Source organism: Mytilus trossulus, chromosome 12, assembly GCF_036588685.1.
Source record: "Mytilus trossulus isolate FHL-02 chromosome 12, PNRI_Mtr1.1.1.hap1, whole genome shotgun sequence".
Classification (NCBI taxonomy): domain Eukaryota; kingdom Metazoa; phylum Mollusca; class Bivalvia; order Mytilida; family Mytilidae; genus Mytilus; species Mytilus trossulus.
Window position 1 is genome coordinate 17,434,092 of NC_086384.1, and position 12,013 is coordinate 17,446,104.

Consider the following 12,013-nt stretch of genomic DNA (forward strand, 5'->3'; position numbering starts at 1 on the left):
TAATTATATGAGAGTTATAAAAATTCTTGTGACGTATTAATATCAAGTCAATCAGCGGTTTCCATGTCTAGTACAGTAGTACCTGTATATATTTTGAAAGCCATGAAAAGAGTTACATACTGTTTTAGTCTTAAAGAATAATACCATAACTAAAGCATGAAAATAAAAGAACTTCTTAAGACGTGTTTGCATTGATGTGTAACATTTGTCAGAAAAAATAATACCTCCGATTAAAAGGCTGCAAACTAAAGCGTCTAAATTGTCTCGAAAATCCGACTGAATCTCGGAAATAAGAGCTATTTCATCTGGATCATCCTCTCCGTCATATTTTCCTAATGGGTAATCCTTTGTTTTGGATGTCTTTATGTTCCATGGATTTTTTATATCTGTTATGTGTTCTTTCATCTGTACATATCTAGAGTCAACTTCTATGTTCTGATGGGTTAAAACACTAACATCCAAGCTGTGTTTCTGTGGTATTTTATTAAACATATATACATAAGAAAAGTCTTAACTAAGATTTTTAAATTTGATATATATATAGATTAACCATACATTGTCTCGAAATATCAATTTTATTTGTACAAGGCTTAGAAACAGGTAGAAATCAAGGCTGTGCCGAGCATTTCTACTTGTTTCCAGCCCAGTACAAATAACACTGAATTCAAATACTCATCATACTTGGTGTAGGAGATCTACTTGGTGTACTGCATTCAAATACCTCCCATACTCAGTGCTTGGTTAGCTATTTCCTCGATCAAACAGTACATCAGCAGCAATTAATATGTCACCAAGTACTTTTACTTGATGCAGCAAACTATGGTTTAAGGATGTTTGCTCCTCTACTTTTTGAAATTTTGCCAGATTTTCGGAATCTTCTGGTTTTATCCATGTATTAAAATAAAAAAGATTGCCCACTAGCCCCTACTTTTCTTTTCATATTTTTGTTACATATGATTTAAAAAGCCATATTTTAAAATCTTATGAAATCCTTGTTATTTTCTTATAGTTTTCTAAACAAAAAAGGTGCCAATGTTAAGTGAAAGAAAAATGTAGAGAAAATTATTTCCCGCCAAATTTTCAACGGCTTATATCTCAAAAACAAGCACACGAACCCTCCATTTTTTTCTGCTTTTTTAGTTTCTTTATTTATATACTTTCAATATATAACAGTCTTTTAAAAAGCTTGTTATTTTTAAACAGAGAAGCAAACATCCTTAAGAGATACTGCTAACTGCATTAAGGTTATTGTAGCGAAACTCCTAGTAGGAACATGGGTATTTTGTTCACAATATTTGTTAAGTGTGGCGTAAAACGCAAAATATGCATGTACAAGAACATTTAACGTTACATTCGGCGCTTATAACACTACAAACTGCTCAGAGTCTGAATTTACCAGTTTTTGTGCTCGACCAGTAAAATCGAGCACACATTTTACTCGACTAGTCTCGACATTGTCTCGACTGGACTTAACTGTACTTAAGTGTACTCGACTAGGTCTCCACTTTACTTAATTAGTCTGAAATGGTCTTGACCAAGGCTCAACCTGTCTCGACCTGTCTTGACTAGTCTCGACTCAGTCTGAACCAGTCTGAACCTGTCTCGACTAGTCTCGACTCAGTCTGAACCAGTCTCGACCTGTCTCGACTAGTCTTCACCTTCAAATTTAGTTTTGACTGGTATAAAGAAGCCCATCTAACTAAATTAAATATTGATCTTACAAAATTCAAGCTTATTATGTAGTTTGATTACTGGCTGTGAAATAAAATAAATTTTTTTTTACAATAGGTAAAAATAAAAATGATTATATTAATTCAGATAGGAATCTTTAAATTTTCTAATAACTTTTTCAAATCAACTTGGATTTTCATCAAACTATGCACCTATCTAAGATATATATCAAGCTTACTGAATCCTATTTCATTTACTTTTTTGTTGTTTAGCTAAAAAATTTAAGAATTAAAGTCATCTCGGTAAAAAAAGCTAGGATTTGCAATTTGGACAAAATAGAGATGGGCATCTTTAACTTTTTTAATAACTTTTTCAAAATAACTTGGATTTTCATCAAACTATGCAGCTATCTTAGATATATATCAAGCTTACTGAATCCCATTTCATTTACTTTTTTGTTGTATTGCTGTAAAATTTAAGAATTAAAGTCATCTCGGTAAAAAAATCTAGGATTTGTAATTCAGACAAAATAGAGATAGGCATCTTTAATTTTTTTAATAACTTTTTCAAATCAACTTGGATTGTCATCAAACTATGCAGCTATCTTTAATGTATATCAAGCTTACTGAATCCCATTTCATTTTTTTGTTGTTGTACTGTTGTAAAATTTAAGAATTAAAGTAATGTTGGTAAGAAAAGCTAGAATTTGCAATTCGGCCAAAATAGAGATAATACACTTTAATTTTTTTAATAACTTTTTCAAATCAACTTGGATTTTGATCAAACTAGGCAGCTATCTTAGATGCATATCAAGATTCTTGAATCCCAGGTTATTTAGATTTTAGTTGTATTGCTGTAAAATGTAAGATTCAACGTATTCTAGGTAAAAAAGCTAGGATTTGCAGTTTTGACAAAATAGAGATAGTACACTTTTAATTTTTTCATAACTTTTTGAAATCAACTTAGATTTTCATCAAACTCTACAACTATCTTTGCAATATTCTTGCTAAATATCTTACTAAACCATAAGTTGATATTTAGTTTGGTGTATTTCTGTCAAATTTAAGAATTTAATTAATCTACATGTAGGTCAACAAGCTTTGATATTAGAAATATCTTTCTTTAAATAAAAATATTAAATTTTTGTTTTAACAAATAAAAGGTGTCTTTTTTAAGATTTCACATCTTTTTCAAAACAGCTTAAACAAAATAAACCCCTTTTTTTGTAGTAAAACAAAAAATTAATATCATGAACTTTCATAACAATCCTTGAAAACCTTTTAAAAAAAGAAATGTGTTCCAAAGTTACAGTAAAAATTTATTTAATCAAATCTTAAAATATTTTTTTGTCACATTTAATGACATGGCACTATAAAATATGGTTTAATTACATCAGTACACCTGAGTTTTACAGGTAAAAAGAAAGCCCTACTTTTCGTTAACTCGTGTATTACTTATATAGAGAATTAAAAAGCCTTGCGATTTAGATTTAACAGGATGTTGCAACTTTGAATAAATGTTATTTAGAATTTAAAACTCTCTGGTAGATGTGATCTTTTTAATAAGTTTGCCCCAAGCAGAAGGTATTGCCTTATAAATCACCACAAATTAGAAGAACTATTTGAATAATTACTAAATAACAACCTATGTTTCAGTAAGACTGATACATCACCAAGGTAGCTATATAGTTTGAAAAAATCCAAGTTGATTTGAAAAAGTTATTAACAAGTTTAAAGTGTACTATCTCTATTTTGTCAAAACTGCAAATCCTAGCTATTTTTACTCAGATTAAATTAATTCTTAAATTTGACAGCAATACACCAAACTAAATAACCACCTGGGATTCAGTAAGATTAATACATCAACAAGGTAGCTATATAGTTTGAATAAATCCAAGTTGACTTGAAAAAAATATTAAAAAAATTAAAGTGTACTATATATCTTTATTTTGTTTGAACTGCAAATTCTAGCTTTCTTGACCTAGATTAATTAAATTCTTAAATTTGACAGCAATTCAACAAAAAACAAAATAACCTGGGATTCAGTAAGCTTGATACATTTCTAAGAGAGCTGCATAGTTTGATGAAAATCCAAGTTGACTTGAAAAAGTTATTAGAAAATTTAAAGTGTACTATCTCTATTTTGGCCGAATTGCAAATCCTAGCTTTTTTTAAAATCATTTCTTTAATTCTTAAATTTTACAACAATACAATAAAAAAGTAAATGAAATAGGATTCAGTAAGCTTGAAATATATCTAAGATAGCTGCATAGTTTGATGACAATCCAAGTTGATTTGAAAAAGTTATTAAAAAAATTAAAGATTCCTATCTCTATTTTGTCTGAAATGCGAATCCTAGCTTTTTTTACCAAGATGACTTTAATTTTTAAATTTTACAGCAATACAACAAAAAAGTAAATGAAATAGGATTCAGTAAGCTTGATTTATATCTAAGATAGCTGCATAGTTTGATGACAATCCAAGTTGATTTGAAAAAGTTATTAAAAAAATTAAAGATGCCCATCTCTATTTTGTCCAAATTTCAAAATGATGATGACTTTAATTCTTAAATTTCATAGCTATACAACAAAAAAGTAAATGAAATGGGATTCAGTAAGCTTAATATATTTCTTAGATAGGTGCATAGTTTGATGAAAATCAAAGTGATTTTGAAAAAGTTATTAAAAAAATTAAAGATGCCCATCTCTATTTTGTCCAAATTGCAAATCCTAGCTTTTTTTACCGAGATGACTTTAATTCTTAAATTTCATAGCTATACAACAAAAAAGTAAATGAAATGGGATTCAGTAAGCTTGATATATATCTTAGATAGGTGCATAGTTTGATGAAAATCCAAGTTGATTTGAAAAAGTTATTAAAAATTTAAAGATGCCTATCTGAATTTATATAATCATTTTTATTTTTACCTATTGTAAATTTTTTTTAATTTTATTTCACAGCCAGTAATCAAACTACCTAATAAGCTTGAATTTTGTAAGATCAATATTTAATTTAGTTAGATGGGCTTTTTTATACCAGTCAAAACTAAATTTGAAAGTCAAGACTAGTCGAGACATGTCGAGACTGGTTCAGACTGAGTCGAGACAGGTCGAGACTGATTCAGACTGAGTCGAGACTAGTCAAGACAGGTCGAGACAGGTTGAGCCTTGGTCAAGACCATTTCAGACTAATTAAGTAAAGTGGAGACCTAGTCGAGTACACTTAAGTACAGTTAAGTCCAGTCGAGACAATGTCGAGACTAGTCGAGTAAAATGTGTGCTCGATTTTACTGGTCGAGCACAAAAACTGGTCAATTCAGACTCTGAGCAGTTTGTAGTGTAATGAAACTATATATAACAAATACAAAATGAACAATTACACATATAAATTTTCATCAACATAAACATTGTGACCTTCTTTAAAATATATTTCCAATTTATTATTTAATACTGTGATTACCAAAAAAACGTTCTTCATAGTTTGATATGTTTGTCTATACGTAGGAACTAATTTGCTTTGAGGGCGTACTGCTTTCCAGTATTTACTTTTTAACTAGGCTCTTTTAAGTAGTGTTACATCGAACAAAGATTTTTTAAATTGTTCAGCCAGGATTCTGCTCAATACAGTATTAGGCGCCTTCTGTAACTCGCAATGCATTTAGAAAAAAATATATTGTTGCCCCATATTGAAGGCCTGTGTGTGATTTTGAGCTGAAGAACAGAAATGAAAGCGCTGATTGATTATTTTTGGAAATTTTGTATTATGCGTGTACTGATTTTCTGCCATGACAGTATACCCAATATCCTTTATTTTCTTTCTAATAAATATCTGTACGACCATGAACATATTAATGACATATAATTTGTTGAATACAATGGTTAAGTCAGAGAAAAAAAACTATAGTGTTTTATCTCCACTATTTTTTTTTATGTTAAATAATTGTTATCAACATTATCTTAGCAGTTCTATGATTAGTTTATAAATTCAATCTATGACTAATTCCTTGCACATTCAGCTGTACAAAACTGGGCATATTACAAGTTATGCATGTTAAAAGTTAGAAAAAGGTCTATCTTTAATAGAAGCATACAGGGATAAATTACAAAAAATACATTTTTTATATCAAATATATCGATATTCAAAAACGAGAGGCTTTATAAATTAAAGTTGTTCATCATGTAGAAAATCAAAAAGATACTTTTCATGTAGGTTAATTCTAATTATGAATATCTACTTGTTTTCTCATTTAAATACATATGATATTGATATTCTATATTTTGATTTAAACTGTTACACCTGCTTACAAAAGGAAAAAAAAACAACATTATGTTAAGATTCCCACCACGAGTTAGATCACAAAGGACAAACGTCATTTCACTTGATAAACAAACGTAATCGTTGTTCAATAAGCTATGTGCAGTTTCGAACACCGTCGATAAAATGTGTATTTTTGAAAAAGATTTAATCAATAAACAAAAATACGAACTGTGAATGCATATGTTTATATCATAACGTTTTAATCATTTTACAGATTCTTTACCTTAAATCGAATTATAGGTATTTTCGATTTTTCTGTATATGTCAGCACTTCCTTTGTCATTCCACCATTACGCAAGGATATGACGACTGGCAATACATCTTCTCCACTAACGTCTGTGTATTAGAAACATTTTAGTTTTAGTTTAGGTACCTTTTTTGCTCTATGAATTTAGCTGTAATGGGAGTCGAAAGATACAAGAGAGACAGTTAAACTCATAGATCGAAAATAAACTGACAACGCCATGGCTTAAACATAACTGGAACAATAAATACTATTTAAAGTACGCGCCTGAAACCTTTTATATCTAGATTCAAACTGTTTGATAAACCAGCTAACTTCCCCTAAATAAAAGAACGGACTAATTTATTTACAAAACAAACTACCAAAAACGAATATGATAAACATTAACAAACGAAAGTCACTGAACAACAAGGGTTTTATATGAGACAGACGCATACAGAATGTTGCTGACTGAAACATATTTTCTGACGTCCAATCTCCCTTAGTTTGGACAATAGCGTAACAGTTCAACACATTTGAACCACCGATACACTCACATAAAAAGGGGTTAAAAGCATTAACGCAAATAAAATAATACACACATGACAAACATTTCTGATCTAACAAGATTCTCAATTTAAAGCAAATAACAACTATTATAACAATCATGGTCTAAAGACATAAGTATTATTCAGTACACATAAAACAATCAAATGCATTTATTGTAAACACAAACTTACCAGTCAAAGACAAATCTTACCTTTGTCATTGTCAATATTTAGGTATCAATAGATTTTAGGACAATCAAAGACATTATTTCATTGACTTAATAGCAATTATAGTTCCGAATAAGGATCGACTAAAATACGAATCTACATTTACAGGCTCAGTAAACAACATCACCGAAAAATTTAAATATGCTGTCCTGTTTGTAATAAGTCGTTTATCATATCCTCCAAATCTAGAAATAACCTGAACTTTGATTAAATCGATTTAAGCAGTTGAATAGCTTTTATACCAAAAAAGGAACTGACGTGTTTTCCGAATCATTAGTTTTGGGTTAATCACTATGCATAGAGATACTACAATCTACTGATATAGCTAAACAAGTATAAATTTATAACTTTTCTATTCACTGATTTACCTATAATACATGCATGAGTTGCAGACTACTTCTTGTATCGCTATGCATAGGGGCCAACAACATCTAACTATGTTAGTGTACGAATACCATTAAATAAGTAGTAGGACATATTTCTGTTATGCTTTGTTTTGCTAAATTAATCTCAATTTATTACTTATGTGCACATGATGCAGTTTTAGGTAATTTTCATCAACTGAACAGAAATAATAGTTACATTTAGCCATTCGTAGGAAGTACTGAATCTCGTCTTCTTTATTTTCTGCATCCATCTCGTTTTCTTTATTTTCTGCATCAATCTCGTCTCCTTTATTTTCTGCATCCATCTCGTCTTTTTTATTTTTCGTATCCATGTCACCCCTTTCGAATTTATGGAAGCCTTTCTCTACAAGTTCCTGAAACAGCCGGTGTCATTGAAATATCAATTAAGTTATTTATAATTGAAGTCAAACTGAGTATTGAGCTAATAAAATATGTAATAATTTTGTGATTATAACAAATCTAAATGACTATAGCTCCTGGTAAAATAAAAACTCTCACAGTCATTTTGACCTGAACAGACTGATATTTTTTATTAATTGATGTACTATCTTTAGGTTTACAAGGGAACTAAGATCTGTTCAGTCTAAGCCAAGATTTTTGAATAGCTGTTATTTGTTCGGTACAACAACATTCTTAACTCTAAACATGAAAAAAAAACCAACACAACATTTACTAAAAAGTATAGAAATTGTATGAAACAGCTTGAAATCTTAAATAAGACTTCACTTTTTTTTTTAATTTAGACTTTTCAGCTGGTGTCTTAAACGATACAAATGACCGGTTAATATTTATATTCATGTGAAGCTTTATATATTCCCCTGTAATCAATTCGACGAACGTATATTTACCGTGTACAATCATTTATCAAGTTGGTGTTTATTTTATTGAATGACACATAATGGAAACAAGTAGTAAACATGTTCGCAGGTTCGAGTTGACTTTCGTGTACCAGAGGCATTAGGAGCAAGTTAACTGAGGAGCGCTTGGATTTATGATACAGTCCTTGGATGGTGTAAACTTCCCACAAAAACGTGTATGGCATATGGTGCATTCAATTTGGTAGAAGGTGTATGGTGTATGGTGTCAGAGGGATAGTTTAATGGTGTATGGGGTCATATACTATAACACTGTTTTCATTTACTCATGAATAACTACAGTGTGTATATTTATGATTTAAATTTTGAAATTTATTCTTGAGAATTATTCTTAAAGACTTCCTTATTTTCGTAACTTTGCGGGGAAATAACGGTGGACATGGGAATCATTAACAAACTCCGTTGAAAGTTGGTCATGATACTATTTGACTTCAAATTCTAAAACATAACAATAAAGTAATTATATCACACACAATTGTTTTGTACAAGCTTTATAAAAAGTAGTAAATTTAGAAAATGTTATTATTGTGACCTTTGAAAGAAATAATAAATATAGTCTAGTCAATCTAACATAACTTTTACCCTATCTTTGAAATAATTGCAACAGAAGAATTTTAAGTTTTAATCTTTAGCATTATACCCGGAGAAAAGTCCAATAAAATCTAACTTAAGGAAAACTAAAAAAATCATGATTTTAAAATTCCAATGGAGATTTGCATTAATATGGGAGATAACTCTGAAAAAACGGCAGACATATCAATAAGAATTGATACAAAATTATAACTTTACCACTTTGAATCTTGATATTTTAGCCGTACTTAGAGTATAACAAACAACTCTATATGTGTTTTATATCTTTTATCAAGGAACACTCTAGATTTCATAATTCATTATTTTACCATTTATTAGATTGTTCAACATGTCAAAGGAAAGAATCTCAATTTGATACAACTAATTTAGCATATATTCGTTATTTTTTTTTAATTTAAAATGTCTTTAAACAAGGTAGATGTTAATTAATGAATGGCTATTATTTATTTTGAATTTATTGAACCATAAAACTAATTTTTGACTCTTCACATTGAATAATCCGCGAAGCGGATTATGTAAAATGTGAAGAGTCAAAAATTAGTTTTATGGTTCAATAAAATCAAAATAAATTATTGCCATTCATTATAAATAAATTTCTATCAAAAATAAAGCTCAATGAACTTTTTATACTATTTATCTTGACAATAAAAACGTACACTCATGTTGGCGTATGAATACACCACGTCAGAGTAGGCGTGTTGCCATCAAAATTGACAACATTGAAAATAAAACTAATAATTTTAACCAATCAGAAGACAGTAAATACACAAAATTTATTTATACAAATATAGTACTCAGATATAAACAATACCAAATATTCACATTATTTTTCAAAATGGTCACAAAGCCATAAATTTACAATTTCTTTATAACACCTCTGTTTTGTACATTTCGTGAGCAGAAGATTATATAATATAGTCATATACGAACTTTTATCCCCATCAAAGTATCATATGTTACATGAATTTTAAAATAATCACCTAAAAACTGACAAAAAAGACTAATTTTGGCAGAGTTATCTCCCTTTTCAATGTAAATTTCAATAAGAAATTTATGATGCTGATTTTGAGTTTTCCTCAGGTTAGATTTTATTTGTGTATTTTTGGGGCTTAATGCTATGGATAAGAACATTTTCTGTTGCAATTAGTTTGACGTTCAAACTTAAGACTGGACGTACTACCATTTTTAAAGAAAACTTAGTATTTTAATATTAAAAAACAGTTAAAAAAAAAATCTCGAAAATGAAATTCAAATACCTTAACAGTATCCTTCTCTGTCTTATAGTGTATAAAGACAGTATGGGTGGAACCGCTATGGAATAAAACTCTTTGTCCCACAACGTGGCAGGGAAGTTTGGTCTTCTCTGTAAAGTCATAAACACCATATTTGTTATATATATGTATGTTTACTAGAATGCATAAAACATATTGACGTATTTGATAGAAACATTTTAACTCCTTGGATTAACATGTGCTCCTTTTGTAGTCGACAAGTTATTAAATGTTTTTAAAATAAAAAAAAAAAACACTCCACGGTTCGGGTTGGACATGAGGTTCCTTTATAAAATTAATTTTTGAAGACATATTGTCATAATATATTTTTAAAGGAAGCTGTCAGTATCATTAAAAATTAAAAATTAAAAAAAGGGCCCCTTTGAAGTGTGGTGACTATGTAGATAAAATTATTTGCAATTTAAACGGTAATGAGCATGTTGTAGTTTGTTTGGGTAAACTGAAAAATGTTCCTTCAAAACGTAACAATAGAAGGTGCACCATTTTCATAGTAAGTTAAATATTATTTTTGACACATATTCATGTTTAGCTAATAAATCTTTAGCATTGATAATGATAAAAACAATAGATACAATACTAACTTGCAAATTCAAGTACTTCTTCCATAAGAACCATGTTGTCCTTTTTGTCGCCCTTTGACTCTTTTTTGTCTACAGCTGTATGATTTGCAAATATCAGATACAAGCTTGGTTTGAATATGTCTTTCTTGACTAGCTTAATAGTACGCCATATATCAACCTGAATCTATAAATAAATATAGGAAGATGTGGTATGAGTTCCAATGAAACGATTCTCCATTCAAATAACAATTTAAAAACATAAATCATTATAAGTCAATGTACGGCCTTTAACACGGCGCCCTGGCTCACACCGAACAATAAGCGTTAAAGGACCTCAAAATTACTAGTATAAAACCATTTAAACGGGAAAACCATTTCATATGATGATGTAATACTAAACCTCGTCATGTTAATAGATTCATAAACCATCTTGAATTTTTACCAAAATGGACAGTAGCTTCTTACAATCTTAAGAAAGTACATGTATCTATAAGAATTTTTGTAAAATTATGAATAATGTTTCTCCATTTTTGTTGAGCCTGCGAAATACAGCAAAAGTGGGCGATACACCGGGTTCCATGGAACCCCTACGAATGATGTATATGTTGTGTACGTTTTATTATTTTGTACAGGTTATTACTTGTACAAAAACTTTGTTCAAGTAATTACTTGTTTGATGCCATCATACAAGTTAATACATATACAAATAGAACTATGCATGCAAGTAATAGCTTGTAAATGTTGTGCGGAGAAAAAGATAATAACTTGTACAAGTCACTATCTTTGAATTGTATTTGTAACTTCTTCTGTTTCAAATGTTTTATTCATACACTCCTTTCGTTGGCTTTGTTTGTTCCGAATATAGTTGTCATTTGTCAGACTTTTTTTTCATTTTCTTTTATTTATTTATTTGTTTGTTTATTTTTCCTTGTAGAAATCACTCAGTATGTGTATTTTGACATTTTTTGTTTGTTTTTCTTTTCTTTCAAATGTTTATGTGTGTAAATTTGAATGTTAAAAGATTTCAGACGAATGCACTGTATTATTAAAACACAAGCTAACATACAATTTTTGGTAAATTTAGCTAAACAGAAATACATTTGCCTGTGTTATAGCTGTGGTGAACATGGCCTTGGCCACCATTTGCAATTGCAATTGTATAGCTTTACTGATGTAAAATTCAATTATTTAGTGAGAGAACATCATCTATATAACATAAAGTAAGTAACTGGATATTGCTAACTTCTTTTCTTTCTTCTTAAGAAGTTCCCTTGTGAAGTTAGCCTGATAGAAAAAAAGGGA

At 29.5% G+C, this 12,013-nt stretch overlaps 1 protein-coding gene across 1 annotated transcript in view; it reads right to left on the bottom strand.

The window, feature by feature from the left end:
* LOC134692269 (uncharacterized) overlaps positions 1-12,013 on the bottom strand; it is a 67,177-nt gene that overhangs the window by 26,079 nt on the left and 29,085 nt on the right. Inside the window, exons 14-18 of the mRNA XM_063552719.1 lie at positions 10,733-10,895; positions 10,116-10,222; positions 7,569-7,746; positions 6,211-6,323; positions 225-471 (exon numbers count right to left, since the gene is read on the bottom strand). Coding sequence (XP_063408789.1) covers positions 225-471; positions 6,211-6,323; positions 7,569-7,746; positions 10,116-10,222; positions 10,733-10,895 — 808 coding nt within the window. The remainder of the gene's footprint in view (positions 1-224; positions 472-6,210; positions 6,324-7,568; positions 7,747-10,115; positions 10,223-10,732; positions 10,896-12,013) is intronic.